General features: G+C 57.7%; 3 protein-coding genes across 4 annotated transcripts; all 3 read right to left on the bottom strand.

The window, feature by feature from the left end:
• Nucleotides 1-312: 312 nt before the first annotated feature.
• On the bottom strand, nt 313-6,711 carry FCGRT (Fc gamma receptor and transporter; the record flags this gene model as incomplete). Of its 2 annotated transcripts, XM_084257720.1 has the most annotated exons (6): nt 313-392; nt 666-782; nt 1,711-1,980; nt 3,640-3,915; nt 6,116-6,363; nt 6,632-6,711. In XM_084257720.1, the coding sequence occupies 6 exons, from the start codon at nt 6,709-6,711 to the stop codon at nt 313-315; spliced, it is 1,071 nt and encodes a 356-aa protein (XP_084113846.1). The 2 variants fall into 2 exon arrangements, with proteins under 2 accessions (XP_084113846.1, XP_084113847.1); XM_084257721.1 differs by lacking the exon at nt 3,640-3,915.
• Nucleotides 6,712-14,757: 8,046 nt separating this feature from the next.
• On the bottom strand, nt 14,758-16,681 carry RPS11 (ribosomal protein S11; the record flags this gene model as incomplete). Its single annotated transcript, XM_084257228.1, has 5 exons — nt 14,758-14,934; nt 15,374-15,503; nt 15,751-15,826; nt 16,007-16,138; nt 16,667-16,681. 5 exons carry the CDS (start codon nt 16,679-16,681, stop codon nt 14,811-14,813), a joined length of 477 nt encoding a protein of 158 aa, XP_084113354.1. The 3' UTR covers nt 14,758-14,810.
• A 4,008-nt stretch (nt 16,682-20,689) lies between these two features.
• On the bottom strand, nt 20,690-24,276 carry RPL13A (ribosomal protein L13a). Its single transcript, XM_084257943.1, has 8 exons — nt 24,252-24,276; nt 22,914-22,986; nt 22,449-22,514; nt 22,169-22,270; nt 21,886-21,971; nt 21,653-21,712; nt 21,215-21,337; nt 20,690-21,083 (listed from the first exon to the last, which is right to left on the bottom strand). The coding sequence occupies exons 1-8, from the start codon at nt 24,264-24,266 to the stop codon at nt 20,997-20,999; spliced, it is 612 nt and encodes a 203-aa protein (XP_084114069.1). The 5' UTR covers nt 24,267-24,276; the 3' UTR covers nt 20,690-20,996.
• Nucleotides 24,277-24,439: the final 163 nt, after the last annotated feature.

Raw genomic sequence — 24,439 nt, 5'->3', positions numbered from 1 at the left:
ACCATTCATTCCTCTCACCCATTCCCTCACCTCCCGCTGCCTGAAAAGTTGAAATGATGAGAACACAATGATTTGGGCCCAAACTCTTGTTATATGTGGAGGTGGAAAAGAGCCATACACATGACGAGAGGACACTGAGGCAGACCATAGGAGGAGGCAACCAGAGAGGGGACATCAGGGCCCAGGACTTCAGGAGGCTCAGAGACACCAGGATTCCAGAAGGTCTCATAGCATGAAAGGGACCTGAGGACATTAGCTGGGCGCAGCCACAAGGATGGACAGTAAGGCAGTTGCTGGGATTGCATTTTTATCCTATGAATCAACATCCTTGGTCAGGTCAGGAGTGGGAAGGAGGGCCCCTATGTCGTCCCCACGGAGAGAGGTCCAAGGAGCTGAGGAAAGAAAAAGTGGGGAGAGTCAGCAAAATCTCTGAGATCTTCTGGGTCGCTGACTGTCCCTGCCCCATGCATTCATGTATCTGTCTGCCTATTTCTGCCTGTGTTACTCTTTGGATTTCTGTCCCCCCTCTAAGTATTTGCCGTTTTTTGTCCCCACCTTTCTCAAGGTCTCTGTTCCTTAATCTCTAGATGTCCATCCCCACCAGGACTGTGTACCCCCTCTTCTGGAATGTTCACCGAAGGCTCATCCCTCTTCCAGCCACACACCTGGCAGCCCGTTCCTCAATCTCCTCCATAGCAGAACTCCTGCTACAATTACCACTATGAGCAGTAAGAAGACGATGACGATTCCAGCCACTGGCACCGAGGACTTGGCTGAATGGTCTATAGTCAGAGAAGACGGCAAGTGGTGAATGGCCCTGCACCCTGTCTGAGTCAGGACAGAGAACTGGGGATTTTCCCACCCTTGGAGATTCCAGCCCTCCATGTCTTGGGGAATGGATGTGGGCAGTGGAAAAGCTGGTCAGGTGATGTGCTGGGTCAGGGCCACATGTCCCCAGATAGCATGACAGATCTGGCCCTAGCAAGAGCAGTCACAGTCATTGTGGCCAAGGACCTATAGCAGCAGGAGGGTGGTGTTCCAGCTTGGCGAGGGGCAGGTTAGACGCGTGAAGGACTGGCAGCAGCAAGGCAATAAGCGGTCAGTCTTGGCGAGGAACGACCATAGCAGAAAATGAACAATCAGACTGCATGAAAACGCAGCAGCAGCAGGATGGAAGGTGGTCAGACTTAGGGAGGACCGTCCACAGTGGTCAGAATCAATGAAGCTAACAGCAACAGGATGGAAGTTTGTCAGACTTGGGGTGGACAAACAACACAGGACAGAAGGCCACCAGGCTTTGGAAGATTCCACAGTGGCGGGGCACAAGGTTAGCAGACTTGTGGAGGGCTGGAGCAGTGGAGCGGAAGATGATGAGACCCAGGAAGGACTGCTGCGGAAATAGGACAAAGGATATGGGAAATGGGTCTCCCTGCTGGCCTAGGGGTTAAGACCCAGCGCTATCACCATGTCTGCCTGAGTTTGATCCCCAGCCAGGGAGCTGCCTCATATGGCGCAGCAGACCTCTCCTGTCTCCCCGTTGCACCCCTCAGCAGTATATTTCGGTGGGTCCGCCTGTTCTGCTCCCCACTCTATTTCTGGTAAATCTTCTCACTCCCCGACACCTCTGGCCTACACCCCAGTTCTTCTATGCAAAAATAAATAAAATCTTTTAAAAAAGAAAAGGCTATGGGAAATGGGGAGCACCCTCACCCAGCTCCACAGTCAGAGGCTGAGCCAGCCCCGCGTGCTGCACCACGCAGCTGTAGTGGTACTCATCGCCGCTTTTGACTGTTATCGACGACCAGGCATGGAAGGAGCCGTCACCGTTGGGGCCAAGGTCACCCTCACCCGAGCCAGCTGCCAGTCCATTTCGTAGGAATCGCAGTTGTAGTTCCGGCGGGTAAAAGGAGAAGGCACTGCAGGTGAGCACCGAAAAGCCAGGGCTGCCTGGTCGGGCCCTCAGGCGCATGGAGGGTGGCTCTGTGGACAAATGGGCAGACAGGACTAAAACTCAAGTCCAGGGCCCAGGCCCAGTGCAAGACTGGATGGGACACAGAGAAGTAGCCATTCCTTTCACCCTACGCAACAGGCCGGCCCCACATGTGCCTGGCCTTGTGGGGAACCGGAGAACATTGTGGTAAGAGTAGTTGGAAGGGCCTTGCCAGGGAGTATCCCCCTCAAGACTCCATCTCTCACTACCTTCTGCCTAGACATGTACTGCACATCCTTCGTGACCAAGGAGACATGAGAACCCTGGCACACTGGTGATGGGCTTTAAAATAGTGCAGCTGGGGGCCTCCGCGGTGGCATAGCGGTTGAGCGCTGGGCTGTGAAGCTGCCCGCAGCCTCTGCAGCGCCAGTTCAATCCCTGGCTGCCCACATGGCGTGCAGACCTCTCCTGCTGCCCGCTGCTCCCCTCAGCAGTGTACTTTGTCAGTCTGCCTGCTCTGCTCTCCGCTCTGGCTCTGGTGAATTCTCTCGCCCTCCCGCACTTCTGACTATACCCAGTGCTTGTATACATAAATAAATAAATAAATCTTTTTAAAGAATAAATAAATAAAACAGTGCAGCTGGGGCCTTCCTGGTGGTGCAAGGGATTGAGTCTCAGCACTGTGAAGCTTTCCTTAGCCATGAGTTCGATCCCCGGCCAGGGAGCTGACCCCCATGGCGCAGCAGACCTCTGCTTTCTCCCCTCTGCTCCCCTCAGCAGTGGATTTCAGTCAGTCTGCCTGTTCTGCTCCCCACTCTCTCTGGTGAATCCTCTCACCCCCCACCTCTGACCTGCACCCCTTTTCTTGTATGCATAAATAAATAAAAATAAATCTTTAAAAAAAATAAACACAAGGGCCTTCCTGGCAGCACAAAGGGTTAAGACGCAACCTATGAAGCTAGCTACAGTCACTGCAGCACGAGTTCGATCCTGGCTGACTAGGAAGCAACCCACATGGCACAGCAGACCTCTCCTGTCTCACCCGCTGCTCCCCTCAGCAGTGTATTTCAGTGGATCTGCCTGTTCTGCTCCCCATTCTGTCTCTGGTGAGTCCTCTCACCCCCCATACCTCTGGCCTGTACCCCAGTTCTTGTATGCATAAATAAATAAATCTTTTTAAAAAGATAAACACAAAATTTAGGTAGAATAGGGTCACTTGGGTGGGTGGTCCTATTCCTATATGACCAGTGTCCTTGGAAGAAAAGAAGATGCGGGCACAGACAGGCACCAAGGGAGGATCATGGGGCACCAGCTGTCTCCACGCCAAGGAGGGTCTCGAGACCTCAGAGGAAACGAGTCCAGTTCGGACTGGAAAGTTGGAGAAGCAGAGCATGTGGAGAGGTGACCTGTGTCCAGGTGTGGGGAGCGGACGAGCCAAGATCTGAGGAAGGACGCTGCTGGCTTTTGGAGGGGGCAGGTGTGAGGATAGGCCCAGTGAGACACTGAGGAAGGAGACCAGTGAGGTCTGCGGAGGACAATCAGATGGAGAAGCTGAGAATGTCCGCTGGGCCGTGGGAGCCACAAGCTGGACAGGGGTAGTATCAGCTGTAGTGGGGAGACTGGAAGGCCAGGAAGAAGGCTGGAGTGTGACAAGGAGGCCTGGTCATGGGTGGAGAGACTGGCGTGGATGGGGCTCAGGTAGGGCTCACCCTTCCACTCCAGGTTTCCACGGCCCCTCTCCAGATGGCCCAGCAGCCTCTGTGGGCAGGAATACAGCAGGAAGGTCTTCTCCTTGTTGACGTTCTCAGGGTGCTCATTCCACTTCTCACTGATGGCAGCGGACTCCGGCCAGTCCCCAGTCCAGTTGCCCAACTTCAGGTTAAAACTCATGAAGTCCTCACCATTCAGGGCAAAGTCGGCCACCGGCACGGAGGCATTGTTAGGGTCCAACCTACAGCCCAGGAGACCCTGCAGGGTGTAGGAATCTGGGGCCCCCACACAGAGGTGAGGAGGGCCCAGAAGCAGAGCCCCCACGCCCCTCCTCCCTCAGACCAGGAGTCGGGGCCCCCAGCCTCCTCCCTCAGACCCTGGTGTCCAGGCCCCAGCCTCCTCCTCCCTCAGACCCTGGTGTCCAGGCCCCAGCCACCTCCCTCAGACCCTGGTGTCCAGGCCCCAGCCTCCTCCTCCCTCAGACCCTGGTGTCCAGGCCCCAGCCTCCTCCTCCCTCAGACCCTGGTGTCCAGGCCCCAGCCACCTCCTCCCTCAGACCCTGGTGTCCAGGCCCCAGCCTCCTCCTCCCTCAGACCCTGGTGTCCAGGCCCCAGCCGCCTCCCTCAGACCCTGGTGTCCAGGCCCCAGCCTCCTCCCTCAGACCCTGGTGTCCAGGCCCCAGCCTCCTCCCTCAGACCCTGGTGTCCAGGCCCCAGCCGCCTCCCTCAGACCCTGGTGTCCAGGCCCCAGCCTCCTCCCTCAGACCCTGGTGTCCAGGCCCCCAGCCTCCTCCTCCCTCAGACCCTGGTGTCCAGGCCCCAGCCTCCTCCTCCCTCAGACCCTGGTGTCCAGGCCCCAGCCTCCTCCTCCCTCAGACCCTGGTGTCCAGGCCCCAGCCTCCTCCTCCCTCAGACCCTGGTGTCCAGGCCCCAGCCTCCTCCCTCAGACCCTGGTGTCCAGGCCCCAGCCTCCTCCTCCCTCAGACCCTGGTGTCCAGGCCCCAGCCTCCTCCTCCCTCAGACCCTGGTGTCCAGGCCCCAGCCTCCTCCTCCCTCAGACCCTGGTGTCCAGGCCCCAGCCTCCTCCCTCAGACCCTGGTGTCCAGGCCCCCAGCCTCCTCCTCCCTCAGACCCTGGTGTCCAGGCCCCAGCCGCCTCCCTCAGACCCTGGTGTCCAGGCCCCAGCCGCCTCCCTCAGACCCTGGTGTCCAGGCCCCAGCCGCCTCCCTCAGACCCTGGTGTCCAGGCCCCAGCCGCCTCCCTCAGACCCTGGTGTCCAGGCCCCAGCCTCCTCCCTCAGACCCTGGTGTCCAGGCCCCAGCCTCCTCCTCCCTCAGACCCTGGTGTCCAGGCCCCAGCCTCCTCCTCCCTCAGACCCTGGTGTCCAGGCCCCAGCCTCCTCCTCCCTCAGACCCTGGTGTCCAGGCCCCAGCCTCCTCCTCCCTCAGACCCTGGTGTCCAGGCCCCAGCCTCCTCCCTCAGACCCTGGTGTCCAGGCCCCCAGCCTCCTCCTCCCTCAGACCCTGGTGTCCAGGCCCCAGCCGCCTCCCTCAGACCCTGGTGTCCAGGCCCCAGCCGCCTCCCTCAGACCCTGGTGTCCAGGCCCCAGCCACCTCCCTCAGACCCTGGTGTCCAGGCCCCAGCCGCCTCCCTCAGACCCTGGTGTCCAGGCCCCAGCCACCTCCCTCAGACCCTGGTGTCCAGGCCCCAGCCTCCTCCCTCAGACCCTGGTGTCCAGGCCCCAGCCTCCTCCTCCCTCAGACCCTGGTGTCCAGGCCCCAGCCACCTCCTCCCTCAGACCCTGGTGTCCAGGCCCCAGCCTCCTCCTCCCTCAGACCCTGGTGTCCAGGCCCCAGCCTCCTCCTCCCTCAGACCCTGGTGTCCAGGCCCCAGCCACCTCCTCCCTCAGACCCTGGTGTCCAGGCCCCAGCCTCCTCCTCCCTCAGACCCTGGTGTCCAGGCCCCAGCCTCCTCCCTCAGACCCTGGTGTCCAGGCCCCAGCCTCCTCCTCCCTCAGACCCTGGTGTCCAGGCCCCAGCCTCCTCCTCCCTCAGACCCTGGTGTCCAGGCCCCAGCCTCCTCCTCCCTCAGACCCTGGTGTCCAGGCCCCAGCCACCTCCTCCCTCAGACCCTGGTGTCCAGGCCCCAGCCTCCTCCTCCCTCAGACCCTGGTGTCCAGGCCCCAGCCTCCTCCTCCCTCAGACCCTGGTGTCCAGGCCCCAGCCTCCTCCTCCCTCAGACCCTGGTGTCCAGGCCCCAGCCACCTCCTCCCTCAGACCCTGGTGTCCAGGCCCCAGCCTCCTCCTCCCTCAGACCCTGGTGTCCAGGCCCCAGCCTCCTCCCTCAGACCCTGGTGTCCAGGCCCCAGCCTCCTCCTCCCTCAGACCCTGGTGTCCAGGCCCCAGCCTCCTCCTCCCTCAGACCCTGGTGTCCAGGCCCCAGCCTCCTCCCTCAAACCCAGAAGCCTGAACTTCACCTCCTTTCTCCAAGACTTCGAAAGCTTCCAGAAAGAGGTTCTGCTTCTCCTTCAGGTCCGCCGTCTCCTTCTCCCAGTACCAGGACACCTGGCTTTCCCAGACCCAAGCCCCGTAGGGCTCGGCCTGCCGGCGGTTGCTGTTGTAGCTGAGGTACTGCTGGGGGCCCAGCCAGCCCGACACCGAGAAGGCCGGAGTCCCGGGGGGTGGGGAGGACAGGGCGGTGATGTGGTACAGAAGGGAGAGGTGGCTGTCCGCTGCGGGGGGACAGAGGGGACTGAGCGCCCGGCTCGGCGCGCGGGGCACCCGGACCCAGCAGGCCGCAGGCCCTGACCGGGGAGATTCGGCCCCCAGCGCCGCCAGGGAGAGGGGGCCGGGGCCCCAAAGGGGGGTGTCTCGGGGAGGAGGAAGCCAAGGCCCAGGAAGTGCCCCCGGGAAACGCGCGCGAGGAAACGCGGGGCTGGGACGGGCGCCTCCGATTCGGCTTCCGCGCCGCCTCCCCGCCCGCCGCCGGGCACCCCTCACCTGCGCGCAGGGTCCCGGGCAGGAGGAAGAGCAGCAGCCCGAGCCCCCAGGGCTGAGGCCTGGGGCCTCCCATCCTGAGGCGGAGACCTGGGGCGGGAGGGGGCGCGTGACTCCTCGGGACCCCCACCCCGCCCCTTCCTCCCAGCTCCGCGGGTTCGGTCACCGGTGGCGGCGCCTGCGGGTGCGTTTGGGGTCTCCTCCAGGAGGGTGACAGCGCCCTCCTCCTCGATGAACTTTCACCCTTTAATTTGATCCGTGTGGGTTAATTAATTACAGAGTCTGGATGGGCTGAGATTCCTTTCTCAAAGCTCGGCAAGTTTCTCCTCCTCCTCCTCCCTCACACCCGGGGAGTCCAGGCCCCCAGCTTCCCTCCTCGGGCCGGGATTCAAGGAAGGCCCCCCCAGTTAGTCCTCCCTCCCTCGTCCTGGGGTCCAGTTCTGCTCACGGCAGCCTCGTTCCCTTCCTGCCTGCAGCCCCAGCTGGCTCCCGTGACTGAAGACCCCAGTTCCTCTCTCACATCCTGTCCAGAAACTGCTCCCCCCCTCCAGGAATATCCAACCCCGCCCCCCAGCTGCCGGGCACACCCCAGGCCTCTGGCTGGCCTCCGTTTCTGCCTTGACGCTTTTGTCCTTATTTTTGTCTTTTTCTCAATTGCTCCCCGTTGTTGTTTTTTTTTTTTTTTTAAATTTTGAGGGGGTCCGCCACGCAGGAATTCACGACCAGTAGGAAATCGAACCCAACATTCGGAGTCCGAAATTTGGAGGTGTTTGTGCCTCCCTTTCTCGCCGCATGGTACCCCTCCCCCAGCCCCCCTCCCACACCGGCTCCAGCTGCAAAGCAAGTCCCTGCAAAGCAAGTCCCTGCAAAGCAAGTCCTCCACATTCCGCTGCATTTCCTCATCTGAACCCCTCCCCCCTCCAGCGTCCCCTTAAAATGTTCCTTCATTTATTCTTTAACATCTTCTGATGTGACCTCAATAACACACGGTCCCCATAGCCACTTGGAGCTTAGAGGTCCCAGCGGTCACCACACCTGCCCTAGCTCCTGCTCCCACAGGCCCATGTATTTATTTTCTTCTGCAAAAATGCACACAGCAGACAATTTACTGTTGGTGACAGCTAAGGCATTGACAAGCAGAGAGCCCATCACCACAGTTCCAGGCCATTTTCATGCCCCTCCTCCAAGCAAGCCCCACTCAACCAGGCAGCCCCTCCCAGTCCCTCACGGGCAACTGTTCTGCTTCCTGTCTTGCTTAAACCTATTCTGGGCCTTTCAGAGTTATGGAATCCCCTTCCGCCTTGCCCATGTGCCGCTGGCATCTTTCACTTAGCATGAACTTTTCCAGATTTATCCACTCTGTAGCAGGTGTCATAGCTTCAGTCCTTTTTTTTTTTTTCTTAGAGATTTATTTTATTTATACAAGAACTGGGGTACAGGCCAGATGCGCAGAAGGGTGAGAGGATTCACCAGAGACAGCGCAGGGAACAGAACAGGCAGTGATGAAGTACACTGCTGAGGGGAAGTGGGCGAGACAGGAGAGGTCTGCTCGCCATGTGGGTTGCTCCAAGGCTGGCAGGGATCAAACGGCACTGCAGAGGCTGCGGACAGCTTCACAGCACTGCGCTCAACCGCCTGCGCCACCAGGGAGGCCCCGCTTCAGTTCTTTTTATGGCTGAATAATGTTCCCAGGTCTGGGGGACCGTGTTTAGTTTCTCCATTGATGGACATTTGCCTTGTTTCTCCTTTTGAGTAGGATGAACATTTGTTCATCTTTTGTTCTACATTTGTAGAAGATTTGTTCTGTTAACAGTTGTTTTCAATTTGGGGGTATGTATCCCAAGGGTGGAATTGCTAGGTAGTAGGATGTATCAGTCAGGGCAGGATGGATACCCAAAGCAACAGGATGTGTATATACATAGAGAGAAAGCAACTCTTTTAAGGAATTGGCTCAAGTGATTGTTGGAGGCTTAAGGAGTCCCAGTCCTGGCTTGGCAGCCCGCAGGCTGGAGACAGCCTGGTGGTTCAAATGCAAAGGCAGGCAGGCTGGAGAACCAGGAAGAGCTTATCCTGCCGATGCAGCTCAAAGTCAGGGCGCTGGCAGAATTGCCTCCTGCTGGGGGGAAGTCAGCAGTTTTTCTAGGCAGATCTTCAACTGGTCGCACACAGCCCACCCACATTATGGAGGACAGTCCGCTTCACTCACAGTCCACCCATTCCATCTGAAAACACGCTCACAGAAACAGCCAGAGTAATAGATGACCCAACATTTGGGTCCTGTGGGCTGGCCAAGCTGACACAAAATTAACCATTACAGAAGGGGGCTGTGGCTGGACTCAGAGAGGAACACCCCATTCATTTGGGTTACTCTCCCCCAGCCCTGCTAGAATATCCACCAGCCACAGGAGGGTGGGTCTTAGTGGTGCTAGAGGATCCTGTTTTCACAGCCCATCATCTTTTGATGATGCTCTCTCTGCTCAGCTCTCCCCCAAAACCAGAGAAACCTGCCACACCCTGCTGTCCCACCCTGGCCCTAAGGAGCTGGTTAGGTCTCTGGCAGCCTCAGGGATGTTGCTGCCATGTTCTTTGAACCCTGGTATAAAGTGACAGCGTCCCTCAGGGACTTGAGATCCTTTTCCTCAAACCATCACCCCGGAGGGTGTCCCTTTAAGATGTCCCAGTCATCTAAATCTATCCTGAGCCCTAATATCAAGTTCCTGTAGTTCCACTGAGGTCTCTTGAAGGTGACCTCAAGATGCCATGGCTATGCCTGCAGCCTGCAGTAAAGGCCAAAGCCCAGTTCCCTCTCTCCACCAGCTTTAGCTCCAGTTCCTCTCCTGGAGGCCTACAGGTCCATTGCCAAGGGCCCTGATCCTGCACAGGGTCTCTAATAGCTCAGACTGCACCCCTACCCTCAGGCTCCAGGGGTGCCCTCGTAGTATCCCCAGACCCAGCAACCTGCTCCACCCCTCTGCTCATGTCCTGTGGACCTTCTCCCTCTCCCTTGCTAAATTGTTGGTTAGAATAAATCGGGTTTTTGAGTTGTTTTTCTGCACCAAAGTCCCTTCTGTTTGCATTGAGATTTTAGGTGGCCCAACCCAGAACCAGCGCGAGAGGGTCTGACCTAGTGAGTTGTTGGACTCTGCTAGTCACACCACCTCCTTGCCCTGCTGTTAGAATGGCCTGGGAGTCTCGCCACTAAGCCTCTCATGTCTTTTTTTTTTTTTTATGATTTATTTATTTATGCATACAAGAGCTGAGGTACAGGCCAGAGACACTGGGGGGTAAGGACTCACCAGAGACAGAGTGGGGAACAGAACAGGCAGACTGATTGAAATACACTGCTGAGGGGAGCAGCGGGCAAGACAGGAAAGGTCTGCTTCGCTATGTGGGTCAGCTCCCTTGCTGGGGATCGAACTTGTATTGCAGAGGCTATGAGTTGTTTCATAGTGCGGTGCTTAACCCCCTGCGCTGCCACCAGGGAGGCCCCTCTCATGTCTTCTTGCCATGAAAGCAGCAGCTCTCGAGCGCCCTTAGTGCCCACTGGGAATCCCTGCCAAGCACCTGGTGCCTCTGTGTCTTCAGGGGCCATTTACAGCATCCGCTGACTCCTAGCCTGTCCCACGTGGTATCTTTCTAAGAATCCCTGCCTGTACCTTTTGGACTCCCCGGGGTCCTGACATCAGGTCCCCTGTTGAGCAGTCAGCCAGCCAATTACTCATCTGGGGCCCCTGCCAAATGAAACCTGGGCATCTTGTTCATTTCAAAACAGTTCAAGCAGAGCGTTAAGCTGAGCATCGGTCCTTTCCCAACCACCACAGCTGGGAAACCACACAGGTGGGGGGCTTGCCCATAGGGGTCCCCCTGACCTGCCATGCATGGGAGGAGGTGTATATACTATAAATGGCCACAGGCAGCTCTGAGTTGTGCTCCCAGAATCACCACCACCTGAGCAGCCTCCCTCCCTGCTGCACCTGTACCACAGCGCCCCCTACTGACCCCCATGCACCTGCCCCCCAACTGCTCCTGTGTTCAGAACCAAATCCTAGCTTCAGATGATGGGCTCTGGCTTTTCCCACCCTGGGTTCTCCTGGCTCCATAAGGGCACACCTGTTTCCCTTTGTGCGCCCCCTTCTGCTCTTAAGGGTCCCAAGGTCACACTAGACTGTAGGCTGTCAAAGTCCAGGCCCTGCATCTGTCTTGCTCATGCCTGTACCACCAGCGATCAGCAGACTGAATACTTACAGAGTGAACACAGGGGTTAAGGGATGACCTCCATCTACCCCTGAAGCAATCCGCAGGTCTCTGTGATAATATCTAGAGCTGGGACCTACAGAGCCAACGTTTTCCTCACACACACACAAATTCAGTGTTTCTCATCTCACTTACAGTCCCCGTCACCGGAGACTAACGATCGGAGCTCAGCTAACACCTCCGGGCCGCTTCTAACATAACCTGGAATGGCAGCCCCACAGGACCTCAAGGAGGTCCTGCTAGGATCCATCATTCCATTATCATGTAATAGAACACCCCAGGGGCTACACCCAGGATGGACAGTCTGGCTGTTCCAGAATATTCTTGGGCCTACTGTGACAGGTGCAGACACATTATGATACAACCGGAATTGGCCTCCTCATCATGGGACAGGCATGGCCTTTGCTACTGTGTTGCACCGAGATCTGGCAAAGAACAGCCTGTCTGTGCTACCAAGCCCTCCCATAGTGGGCATGCCAGAGAATATTCCAGAAGCATGCTAAAAGAGACTCCAGATCCTGAGACAAACCACCAGACCCAGGATTCCACAACCAGATAATACCTCCTGGCCACCTGCCAAAGACTCTTGTCCCTGAGCCTGCCCACTGTGCCCCCAGGACCTGCTTTTATAAGATGACCTCAAGCCTTTCTCTTGTAACAGGCTTCGGGGTTCTGGCATAACTACTGTCCTGGAAGAATCAATTACTAGAACTAATTCTACCCCATGAGCAAAATTCACCCTCATGGGGTAGGGAGACATGAACCCACTTTACAGATTAGGAAACTGAGGCTGTCTGGTGAGGGGCTTCCCTGACCACAGCCATACAACTGACAAGCGGCTGGGTTAGAATTCAGGACAGAACCTACAGTCTCAGCGCTTGCATTTGGTCATTCTTTGTCTTGAGATCTGCGGGTCAAGGCCACCCTGTGAGATGTGTACACTTAACTCCGCGGCGGACGGGCTCTCAGCCCCGGGTCAGTGGGAGTGATGGCGGGTCAGACTCCACAGTATCGTGCAGGGTCTGGGGATCTGCCGTCGCTTTTGGGGAGCTGCACATATAAGTGACCTGTGCAGAGCCGGACTCATCACGAGCAGCTGGTTGACAGAAGCCAGAACTGAGCTCCTTAGGTGGTTTCTGCTCACAAAGCATCAGCAAACTCTAAAGACCCAAGACACTTCTCACATGAGACAGTTAGTGTCCATTCGTTCCTTTACTTTCTCGCTGCTTTTTCCAGCTCGGGGTGGTCAGGGCCAGTGGGGCGCCAGGCGGGGCCCAATCCTGGCAAGAGCCCCTCCCTGTCAGGGTGCAGCACCCCCGCCCCAGTGACCCTCCTTGCAAGCGTCTGGGATGTGGAAGGGAATCTGAGTCCCTGGGGAAAACCCAGCAGCCCGCGGAGAGCCTGCGGACGCCACCTGCGGCCCCCACGCCGGGGTTCGCCTCGGTGTTTCCTCTTGAGCGTTGTAACAGGACGGGCGTTATCCAAGGACCCGCGGGGCTCGGGGATAGGCTTTACTGTTGCGGGGGCCAAGAAAGCAGGGGTGCCTGGGGAGGGTGAGGAGTGTGGCCAAGCGGGGAGAGGTCGGTGGGGTTAGCCTGAGGGCGAGGCGGGGCCGGCCTGGGGTTCCAGGCCGAGGGCTCAGGCCGTGCGAGGGCTCGGAGGGGCGGGCGTGGTGGGCTCCGCCCGGCGCAGCGCGGGGGGCCCTGAGGCCGGACCCCGCCCAGAGGCACAAGGTCCTCCCCGGTCCTTGGGTGAGGGCAGAGGCCCGGCTGGGGCCCCGCTCCTGGGTCTTTGCGACCAACTCCCCGGCCCGGGAGAGGCGCCCCCAGCGCGCACCAGGCACGTGCCGCACCCGTGACTCGGCAGCCTGACGCGGTGGGGTGCCAAGGAGACGCCCCAGCGACAGTGGGAAGGAAACAGGAGAGCGGCGCTGTTGTTGTTGTAAACACTTGGGTTCCACCCCGAACGGAAACACCTGCGGTGGCGGCCCACCCCCACCCGCTGCTCCAGCCCCCCATCCCTGACCCCCTCCCACCGGGGTTGGCCTTCGCCCCTCCTCTCCCTGGACAATGCCTCACCCCCGGTTCCTGTGCCCTGGCCCTGGGTCTCGGTCCCCTCTCTCTAGATCCCCGCCCCCTCCTCTCCGGGGCTCTGTCCCCTGCAGGCCCTCTAGGTTCCTGTGGCCCCCTTTAGGTGCCTGGCCCCCCACTCTCTTTATCCCCCTCATCCTCCCCTCCCCCCAGTCTCTCGGGTCCCTATCCCCCTCCTGCTCCCTGGTTCCCCTCCCCGGATCCCTAGCCCTGCCTTGGGCCCATCCTTCCCGCCTGGGTCTCTGTACCCTGTGTCTGGGTCCGACACCCTTCTCTCGCCCTTGTCCCCCTCCCTCAGGGTGTCTGTCTCTCCCTCTAGCAGGGGATGGGGCACAGTTGCAGGCTGAAACCCGGGGCGGTGCCCCCTCCTGACCGTCCCTGCCCCTTCCTGCCCTCTTTGATGCGGCCCCACTTCCTCTGGCAGGAACCCCCGCCCTCTCTGGGTCTGCGTGAAAAGGAGCCGCTGGGCCGGTCCAGCGCAGCGTCCCTGGCAGCGGCAGCTCCTCTCCTCATGGCCCTGTCTCCCAACCCTTGTACCAGTGCTGTGCCTCAGTCCCTGGTACAGGTTTGGGGGGCAGGGACTTGGGGGCCCCAGCAGCGCCAACCCTGGGTGAAGTCGGCGGGGGACACTAGCATCTCCCTTGCTGCCCACCTGCGTCCGGGTGAGGGTCTCTCCTGCGCTCCTCCAAGCCCCTGCCTCCCTCCAGCCATTTCCGACTTGCACCTGACCCTGCTGCCCCCCTGCCTGGCTGCCCTGAGCCACCCACCTGTCTGTCCCTCCCCGCGGCTCCGTGGTGTCTGACACCCACTCGGCTCCCCTCCACTTTCCCTTTTCTCTGTCGCTACATTTAGCACCTCCACTTGCCTGTCCCCCTTCCCTTTCTAGCTCTCAGTGTCCTAAGTCTCCCCTTATTCGCCTGCCTCAGTTCTCATTTCCAATATCTCCTCACCCCCCCCCCCCACCCCAAGTCCCACCTCAAGGGGAGCCAATCTCTTCAGGCTGGGGCCTCTCAGCCTGGACTCAAGGAATACAGACCAAGCTCTTCCACCTGTTCCCTCCTGGTTTTTTGCTATTTATGGACATGAATTAAGAGCAAGTTTCCAGAATTTGAGACTGGGAGGTCAGCTACTTGCTGGGTGTCAGACCAGACATGGGGGGCAGACTCAGGCATCAAGGATGGATCCAAGCCCAGGACAGGGACCTGGAGGGGGATAGGAACCTAGAGAGAACCTGCCCTCTCCAATCGCCTTGCTGATGTGCAAAATGGGGTGACTGCCACTTAGGAGGGATGGGGGGCTGCTGGGGACCCTGCCTGGCTTTCCCACTGTTCCTTTAGTCCAGAGATAGGTATGCCCAGGTTCTCCCCAAGAGGCTCCCAGTGTGTTGTGAAGGTCCCCACCCCCCACCCCTGGCCTAGAAGGCGGCTGCTGCTTCCCCCCACCCAAGTAGACCAGAGTCTAGCAAACCCCGGGCCTCCACCCTCACTCACTTCCTCCCCAGAGACCTGGGTGGTGGTGGTGGTGGGGGGGGGGGGGTGTGCTTAAGCCCAGGTAGAAGGCCTCACTTACTCCTACAATGAGAAGGTGACAAGGCAAAAGGACCCAGGGAAGGAGCAGCATCTTAAGGCAAAGTCATCTTCACCCAGCAATAAAGGCAGTAGGCAGAGTTTGGCCCCCACAAGATGGGCAAGAACTCCATCTTTTGCACGACCACCCCTCAATTCCCAGGCTCTTCTCTCCCCCCTCGGGGGTAAGGATGCAGACACCTGGAGCCTGGCCTGTGGGTAGAAAGAGCTTTTATTGTGAAGGGGTAAGCGGGCAAGTGTGCAGCTCAGAACTTCTGGAACTGCTTCTTGGTGCCAGCCGCCTTGGTCACCTTGAGCACGTTGAAGCGCACCGTCTTGCTCAGGGGCCGGCACTCGCCCACTGTGACAATGTCGCCGATCTGGACGTCCCTGGGGGGGGGGGGGTGACCATATTATGGGAGGCCTGCTTTTCCTCAGAACAAGGCCTCTCAGCTTAGATGCCACCGAACCCCAAGACCCCATCTCCGCTTCCACCTGCCCCTGTGTGTTTTATTTATTGAACACAAGTTATGAGCAAGGCACCAAGCTCAAGGCTGGGCAAGGGGTGCTGCAAGCTTTTGGGGACCCGGGGGCAGAAAAGCTCCATATGCCACCTCTGCTTGAGAGAAGCCAGGGCTCCCTCCCAGTTGACTGGACCCCCTTCCCATGCCACCCCCAATCCCCAGCCTGGCAACCAGGATATCATGTTAACACCCAGGTGAGGCTCCACATCATTCAGCCTTCACTACAGAGCCCTGTCCTCTACATCGGGGGAGGTTGGGGGTTGGGGGGGGCGCATGGGCTGGAAGACCAGGGACCACACACTCACCTGAAACAGGGGGACAGGTGGACGGACATGTTTTTGTGGCGCTTCTCGAAACGGTTGTATTTTCGGATGTAGTGGAGATAGTCTCGTCGGATGACAATGGTCCTCTGCATCTTCATCTTGGTCACCACACCTGAGGGAAGAGACAGGCCGTCTGGCAGGGTCACTGGGAGCTGCCAAGCAGGTTCCCCACTAGAAGCTTTACTGCTGGCATCAGCTGTGCCAAAAGGCTTTCTCAGCAGTGCCCGTGGCGGGCATCTGAAGACCATCGTGAGAACAGACATCATCTGCCGGAGCCCGCTGGAAGCAGGGGTCTCCTCTACACGCCCCCACCCCCGACCCTGGAATCTGAACCCTGGTTCCCAGAGGTCCTCACTCACCCGACAGGATGCGCCCTCGGATGGAGACATTACCGGTAAAGGGGCATTTCTTGTCAATATAGGTGCCCTCAATGGCCTGCAGGAATAAGAAAAGGGAATGGGCCTTGAACAAGAATCTCCCGCAGAGAGGGCGTGGCCTCAGGGTCACAAACTACAACTCCCAGCAGCCCAGGGGCAGCCAGTCACAAGCGAAGGCAACTCAAGGCACACATGCAGGGACATGGGGGTCTCTTCTTTGCTCTGAGGGACCCCTTACCTCCTTGGGCGTCTTGAAGCCCAGACCGATATTCTTGTAATATCTCGGGAGCTTCTCCTTGCCGGTTTCCCCAAGCAGGACTCTCTTCTTATTTTGAAAGATGGTCGGCTGCTTTTGGTAGGCACGCTCCGTCTGCGGGAACAAGTCGGTGAGCTGCTGGGCCCGGAGCAGGCGCCACCGGCCTGGAAAGCGCCCCCGAAAACCCCGGATCCCATCCTCGCCAGCTTTACTCCCCAAACGCTGGCCTCCAAGACTGAGTGCCCGCGAACTGTCACCCCAAATTCCCCTCTAACCCAGACTCAACTCTAAGTCACTAAGGCACCTACGCTCAGAAACCTCTCCCACGGCCTGCAGAACTAAGTTCTCCGAGGTTGAACCCCAAACACCACGGTCGTGAGGCAACCACCCGTAAGCCCTGACTTTTAAGATCGCCACTAAGACGCTGGGGCCTCCATTAAGCCGCAAGTGCGGAGCCCCAGGTCCCGGGCGGCGCAAATCTAGACAGACGCAGACACGCGCCTTGCGCCCGAATTAAGCCCCAGGAAAGCGAGGATGTCCGGGAAGAAACCCCCAACTGGGGTGCGGGGTCCGGCCGGCCAGGACACGCCCCTGAGACCTGCGGTGGATCCCGCGGCCTGCGCGCCGGCCCCGAGCCCGCACCTGAATGTCCGCCATCTTTCCGGCCGCCAGAAAAAAAGAAAGTCGCGGCGCCTTCCGAGTTTCCTTATCCTGCGCACATGGGCTGGAGCGGAAGTGACGGCGAGGGGGCGGGACAGCACGGTTTGGAACGCACTGTTCGTCGGGCGCGCCTCTGATTGACGGGCGTTAATCTCGCGCGCGATTCGAGGATTGCACCCACGCCGCCATGATGGTGAGGGCAGCGGGTTGGGGTGGGGGTGGGGAAAAAGGACACTGTCTCGCGAGAGTTAGGCTATGGCGGGCACGGCATCTGCCCGTTCTCGTTGGGGAGGTGGGGCGAACCTTGATCCCGCCCGAGTCATCGCGAGACTCCTAGGGAGGCCGCCATTTTTCTGCGGAGTATAGGTTCACGTGGAGTTTGGGGACCGCGTGGTTGTGTCCGTGCAGCGTCCAGGCGGGATGCGGCGGCCGCCATCTTTTTGCGGGGCGGGCAACCGGAAGGTATTCGGAGCGTCGCGGCCGCCATCTCTGTGAGGGGAGAGCGCTCAGTTCTCCTCAGTTTTATAACGGGATGCTAACGGGCTGTTTTTTGAATTTCTGTAGCGCCAGATCTTAAGAAGCCGTGGATTGCGCGGCCCCTGCGTGAGGATGGGTGGGTTCATGTCCCCTTTTGTCCATGGGGAGATGAGCCCACTGCAGCTCCACGTTCCTCAGAAAGTGAGCGGCAGGGGCGGGATTTTAACCGGGACATCAGGCCCCGGAGTTGTTAATCTTCTACCTTTAAAGAAGGAGCCCTCGAGGCCTTTTGCTGCTCAGCTCGCGCTTAAACGAGCACCCATTGTGGTGGCTTCCTTGCCCCTCCCAGGCCTGGTTCCCTGGCCTGGGAGTCCCACTTTATTTCTGCTCTTTTTCTCCTCAATAAACTTTTTCTTCTAAACAAAAAAAAAAAAACAAAAAAAAAAACGAGCACCCATTGTGTGTCCTGCCCTGTGCTGGGCAGTGGGGCACAGCCCGGTGCTGCCAGCCAACCCTGACAGCTGACCACACCCCCGCTCCCCTGGACCTGCAGGGCTTCCAACGCAGACCTTAGCGCAGCCTGGTGTCCCGTCACCTTTAAGTGTTGGTGTCATTTATGTGAGTGTTTCTTTGCCCGGCGCTGTGCCGCCTCAGCTGCTCTTCCCTCTCCCCCGCGCCAGGACTTACTGTGAGCCCATTTTATAGAAAAGAGAGAGGAGGCTGAGGCTCAGCGGGGCTCCCCCTCTCACATTCAGTTCAAGCAGTCAGGAAAGCAATCCCAGGCCATCTGACCATTTTTTACTTTGTGTGAAAGAACTGGGGTGTAGGCCAAAGGTGTGGGGGCTGAGAGGATTCACCAGAGACAGAGCTGGGAGCAGAACAGGTGGATTGAATGAAATACACTGCTGAGGACAGCAGCAGATGAGACAGGAGATGTCTGTGGCGCCATGTGGGTATCTCCCTGGCCAGGACTCGAACTTGTACTGCAGGGACTGTGGGTAGCTTCATAGGTTGTGTCTTAGCCCCTGTGCCACCATGGAGGCCCATGCATAATATGTTTTTTTTTTTTTAAAGATTTACTTATTTATTTATGCAAGCACTGGGTACAGTCAGAAGCGCGGGAGGGTGAGAGGATTCACCAGAGCCAGAGCGGGGAGCAGAGCAGGCAGAAGGACCGAAGTACACTGCTGAGGGGAGCAGCGGGCGGCAGGAGAGGTCTGCGCGCCATGTGGGACCCTCCTCCGGTGGCCGGGGAGCAGCCGGGGATCGAACCGGCGCCTCAGAGGCTGCAGGCAGCTTCACAACCCAGCGCTCAACCGCTGCGCCACTGGGGAGGCCCCATAATATGTTTTAATTGTAGTTGTTTCAGTTCCTCTGGGGCAATCCTCAAAGGAGAAGAGAGACTTGGCATTTTTGTTTTAAGACCTTTTTGGGTCTTCCTCCCTGGTGACTGGGTAGTAGCTTTATAACTTAGTTTTTGAAGAAAAAAAGTAACTTACGTAGCTTTAGAAGGACTTGGAAAGGACTTCTGATAAGTCAGTAAAAAAAAAAAAAAATTGCGGAACCCACAGTTGGTATCTCGGAGACATGTGCTAACCACGTAGGAAAGTTACCTAGAAAGAAGGCTCTGGAAGGAAATGTATGACATTGCCATGTGCTTTGCATCTCCAGGTGGTGGGATTAGGTGTGATTTCCTCTCCATTTCTTCAGAGTTGCAAGCTGCTGAGTGGTGAGATTTGATGATAAGGGAAACGCAAAGAAACACTTCTCCACAGTAAGGGTGAGGGGCCACGAGACATTTATTTAGGTGCTTAGCTTTTAAGTGTTTTTGGTCACAACCCACAGCGGGAATTGTGTTCTACACTGACACCTCCCCCCTCCTTCCTCTCACTTTTTGTCTTTGCACTTTCAGGCTCTCCTCTTTGCAAAACTTTCCATTTCTAGTCAGTTTTGTTGCCTTATTTATTTTGTAAATTTATTTATGCATGCAAGAGCTGGGGTAGGCCAGAGGTGTGTGAGGGTGAGAGGATTCACCAGAGACAGAGTGGGGAACCGAACAGGTAGAGCTACTGAAATACACTGCTGAGGGGAGCAGCGGGGAGACAGGAGAGGTCTCCTGCGCAATGTGGGTCAGCTCCCTGGCCGGGAATCAAACTTGGGCTACAGTGGCGATGGATAGCTTCATCGTGCTTAGCCTTTAACTCCTGTGCCACTAGGCAAGACCTGCTTTATTTATTGTGGATATTTTTTCTTTTCTCGAGGTAACACTGGCTTACAACACCTTGACTTGTACAGGACCACCCGCCACAGGTGACTCGCCACACTCACACCTATGGTCCTCTTAGTCCATGTAACTTATGAGGTGAACAATAAAAAAATTTAGTTCTGGGCCTCCCCTGGTGGCGCAGCGGTTGAGCGCTGGGTTGTGAAGCTGCCCGCAGCCTCTGCAGCGCCGGTTCGATCCCCGGCTGCTCCCCGGCCACCGGAGGAGGGTCCCACATGGCGCGCAGACCTCTCCTGCCGCCCGCTGCTCCCCTCAGCAGTGTACTTCAGTCCTTCTGGCTGCTCTGCTCTCCCCTCTGGATCTGGTGAATTCTCTCACCCTCCTACACTTCTGACTGTACCCAGTGCTTGTACAAATAAATTAAAAAATAATAATAATAAATCTTTAAAAAAAAAAAAATTTAGTTCTAGGGCCTTCCCAGTGGCGCAGCGGGTTGAGCGCAGCACTGTGAAGCTGTCCACAGCCTCTGCAGCACGGGTTTGATCCTCGGCCGGCCAGGGAGACAGGCTGGGGGAGCGGCAGCGGGGAGCTGCAGGGGAAGATCTACCACAAGCTTCCTCGGCATCCAACTCCAATGCGGGTATCAGGTTGCTGGGCTGAGCAATCCAAGCCTCAGTCCTGCCAGGCGATCCAGGGGCTGGTCCACCATGTGCCTCACCCACACCTCGGTAAGTCACACCTGCTTACTGGGTGGGCAATGCAAGGCACCTAAATGCTGCCATTGACCCTTCCAGGGACTCCCATGAGTGGGAGGCACCTAGTGGATTGCTGGATGTCATTACTTTTTGCTTGAAATAACAATAGTATGTCATGTTTCCAGCAACTCTTTCAGCCAAGGTGCCTGCTGCTGCTTGCAGTGTCCTGTCCCAACTTCCCCAGTGGATCCTGATGTGGCACTGATAGCCCACTTGGTCCCTCATGGAGAATGGCTCTGGACTGGGGGGCAACTCCATACTTTGCAGCTGAAGACAAACTGGGCGCTAATTACACCAACGCCCACATGGTCTCAGGAACCAGCTCTCAGTGTCCCCACAGCTCTCCCACATGGGGCAGATGATCAGCCACCCCGTGTCTTAGGCAGCTGTTATTCCTCACCACCCCACCTTCTGCCAAGCTCCCCTAGGTCTGCCTCTGCTGCACAGACACCGCAAGGACACCAATTTCTTTGAAAATAATTTATTTGTCTCCCATCACATAGTACAGGGAAGGCCCAAGGGCCACACCAGAGGCTCCTGGCTGCTTGGATTGCAACCCCGCACCCACCCGAGTGTGGTCACCTAACAGCTGCAGAGTATAGACCCCAACCAGGTAGGATGTTTTCAAGGTTATTTTGCAAATATTGAAACTGAACTGGTTGTTCCAACAAGGAGGCTGAGTGCTGCCAACTTTTCAAGGGCCCTTCTTTAGACAGCAGGCACTAAGGCCCTTTCTTGTCCCTAGCCTCCAAAGGCCCAGGCTGCCTGCCCTGGGGGTCCCCCACATCCCGGGGCGGCGATGGAGGAAGGGCAGGCCAGGCCACGCATGAGGAATTAACAGTCAATTTTATTGGGCTCAGACCAGGAGGCCATGGGTCTTGAGGACCTCTGTGAACTTGTTGATTTTCTTCTCCACGTTCTTTTCGGCCTGTTTCCGTAGCCTCTGTGGGATTAAGATAGATGTGGTCAGGGGCTGCTTCCTGGGGTCTTCCTTTATCTCAAGGCCCCCAACCACTCCCTAGCCCAGGTTAGGCCTCAGAGGCTTCTAGGGTACACTGTACAGGGTGCCCTCACCATGAGCTGTTTCTTCTTGCGGTAATGCATCTTGGCCTTCTCCTTCCTCTTCTCCTCCAAGGTGGCTGTCACTGCCTGGTACTTCCAGCCAACCTCATGGGCCAGGCGCCCTAGGTAGGCAAACTGCAGGGAGGGAGAAGCAGTGAGACCTTGGGACATGGAAGCTGGACTGGGATTAAGACCTGAGAGGAGACTCTGGGTACACCCAGTAGTCCCACTTCCCAAATAAACATAAATTAGCACGAGACCCCCCCCCCACCCAGACAGGCTTTCTGCTCCTGGCATCAGCTGAGCCATTGGCATTATCGGCACTGCCCACAGCGGCATCCGCAGACCATCGTGAGAAAAAGCCATCATTTGCCAGTCTCCAGGACAAGCCAGCCACCCCTAAATTGGTCCTGGGCTCCCCACCCCCAGCCAGCATCACCTGGAACTCACCTTCCGGGTGGGCTTCAGCCGCACTACCTTGAGGGCAGCAGGAACCACCATCCGTTTTTTCTGTTAGAGAAGGAGAAGGGCTTAGAGACCTGGCGAGGGACAGACAGGAGACCCTTGGCTGGGGCAGGCGTCTCAGCCAGTGCTGTTCTCATGAGGCTCAAACAATGTAGGTAACCGTGGAACATCATGGACGCCAGAGGGGGAATGTTGCCGGTCAGGGTGGCCCAGCTCACCTTGTCATAGGGTGGCGGGATCCCATCAAACACCTTGAGCCGGTCCAGGGCAGCCTGGCCTCGCTTGGTCTTGTGGGGCAGCATGCCTGTGAGGAGGGGCAGGCCTGCTGAGCGAGGCTCATGAGGACCCCTATTCCTGTCCCCCCATAACTGGCAGACAGTGGCCTCAGATGGTAGTGCATGTGGAGTTATCTCATAGTTGGGGAACTCGAACATGAGTGGGAGAAGTTCTCATCACTGGCCACCCCGCCACCTCCCACACTGGCCTCTAGGCCCAGCTCACCTCGTACAGTCCGCCAAAAGATGCGGCTGGGGGCCCGGAAATGGTAGGGGCCGCGGGATGGATTGGTGTTCATGCGCTTGCGGAGGAAGGCCAGGTATTTCACTGGGGAGAGTAGAGTGTGAGATCATCACACCCCAGGACCTTTTTTCCCTCCCAACACACCCCAACAACTGTCCAGGTGGCCCCTCTCACCCCCTCCTGGGGGGGGGGTCGTTTTGGAAGCCCAGGAAGCCTGAGCATCCCCTAGGCCAACCTTCTCTAGTCCTATGCCCCAACTTACACTTGTTCCTGTAGAAATTGCCAGAAATGTTGATGCCCTCACAGCGCACGACCACCACTTTCCGGCCTAGAGGAAAGGGACAGTGATGCAACCATTAAGTCAAAAGCCAGTACACCTGAGCTGCTATCTCCACCTGCCCAGTTACAGCCGAGGACAGCACAGGGAAGGGGGGACCTTCCTGGGCTTAAAGGACAATACAAAGCAAGGCAAGGCCCTGGCAGGGGGAACCTACCCAGGTAACTGTTACCTCAGAGCTAGATCCACACTTAAAAGTTAAAGGATAGAAAGTAGCTTTTCATCCCAGAAAACTAATCTGGTCCTCCCAGGGAGTGGCCGGCAGGTCTCAGAGCGGTGCATGGAGTTGATCTCATGGTCGTGAGACTCAAACGAAAGATGGTGATTGTTGCTCATCACCGACCTCTGGGCCAGAACACAGTCGGGGGACCTGTGGCAGAGGGCACTTACCCAGCAGCACCTGCTTGGCCACGATGGCCGCCAGGCGGCCCAGGAGATGGCCTCGGCCATCGAGAACCAGGACCTGGGGACAGGAAGAGGGCTTAGTGACAGTTCCAACTTCCCACCCCAAGCAGCTGCAGCTTTCTCTTTTGACTTTATCCCCAGGGTGTCACCTGTACAGGTACAGACCTGGGACCCAAGACAACTTACAGACAGGGCCTAGAAAGCAAATGGTTGCCTGGTCAGAGAATAAGACATCAAAGACTATGCCTCAAATTTGGGCTGAAGGACAATCATTTTAGGCCAGTTGTACTTGAGGGTAAGAATATGAACCAGGGTTTGAATCAAGGCAGGCAACTACTGTCAATCATCAGTGGATCAGAATTCATGTATCACAGGAATTCTGAGAGAATCCAATTCTCTCCTCACCTCAGAAGGTAAATTCTGGTATGAATTGTACAGCAAAGAAAACTGAGGCTGAGTGGGTGGAGCTTTAGGCATGCGCCTTGGATAAAGAAACTATTTCTCAGCTTCAACTACGGGTTTTGCCTTCTACTTTGAGGCTGTTAGGAGGCAAAATTAAGACATAAAGCTAGGTTTCCTGACAACGTGACTTTGGCCAAAATAATCTACCGCTTCTCACTTGAAACGATTTAATTAGGCAAGATCGGAAGCTGCAGTGACACCGCAGGACACAAGCTCAAGGGACGTGCGGCTTTTCCTCTCAACCGCGCAGACCCATTATGTCAAAATCACGTGGACGCCCCCTTCTAGAGCCAAGCCTCTGCCTATCCTCCCCGAGGACCACTAGAGCAGTTCATTCTTAACTGGCCTGCACTGAGGTCTTGGTGCGTTCAGACTTCTGCCGAGAGCTGCAGGGGAACGTGCACTAGCGATCCCACGAGGGGTTCGGTCAGCCCACGCCGTGGGGACGGCGGAAACATCCCCTTTTGCCAACCCTCGGCGTCCACAGCCCGAGGCCGCCGCGCCGCCCTCCGCGTGCTTCCACATCGCCGCGGACACACGCTTCCAACGCGGCCAGGGCCCGGCCGGGATCGGGGTGAACGGAGCCCAGTTTAAAAAAGGGAGGCTCCCCCTATGCTGAAAGCGCCCAACTGCCGCCCCGCGGGGCGGGATGGTGCGTCCCAACCAGCGCCAGGCACAAAAGAGTCCCAGTGACTCCTCTCCCCCCCGGCACGGATTCCTCTTACCCCCAAAGCTTCCCGGTTTTGCTCAAGTATCGACTTTAAGCTTCACAACACGCGTACGAGACAGAAGGGGGCCCAACCCCGTTTCGGCCTGGGACCCACCCGGCCCCACGCCGCCCCGGCCCGCGCGGAGCCCCACCTGCCCCTCCGCCATCTTCGGCAGCCGCCTGGGAAAGAAGGAAGAGTCGGCGCAGGGTTTCTTATCCCTTGAAACAGGGGCGGAGGAAGTGACGCCCCACGAGCGGCGCGGGAGGCTTTCCGTTTCTTCATTGGCCAGAGGGTCGTGCGCGTGCGCAGAGATGCCCCGCTCGGAGGCGGGACCTCTTC

This window comes from Talpa europaea (assembly GCF_964194135.1).
Source record: "Talpa europaea genome assembly, chromosome: 16".
In the NCBI taxonomy this organism is placed as follows: Eukaryota; Metazoa; Chordata; class Mammalia; order Eulipotyphla; family Talpidae; genus Talpa; species Talpa europaea.
The sequence above is the reverse complement of the archived record's forward strand: the minus strand, read 5'-3'. Positions and strand labels throughout refer to the sequence as shown.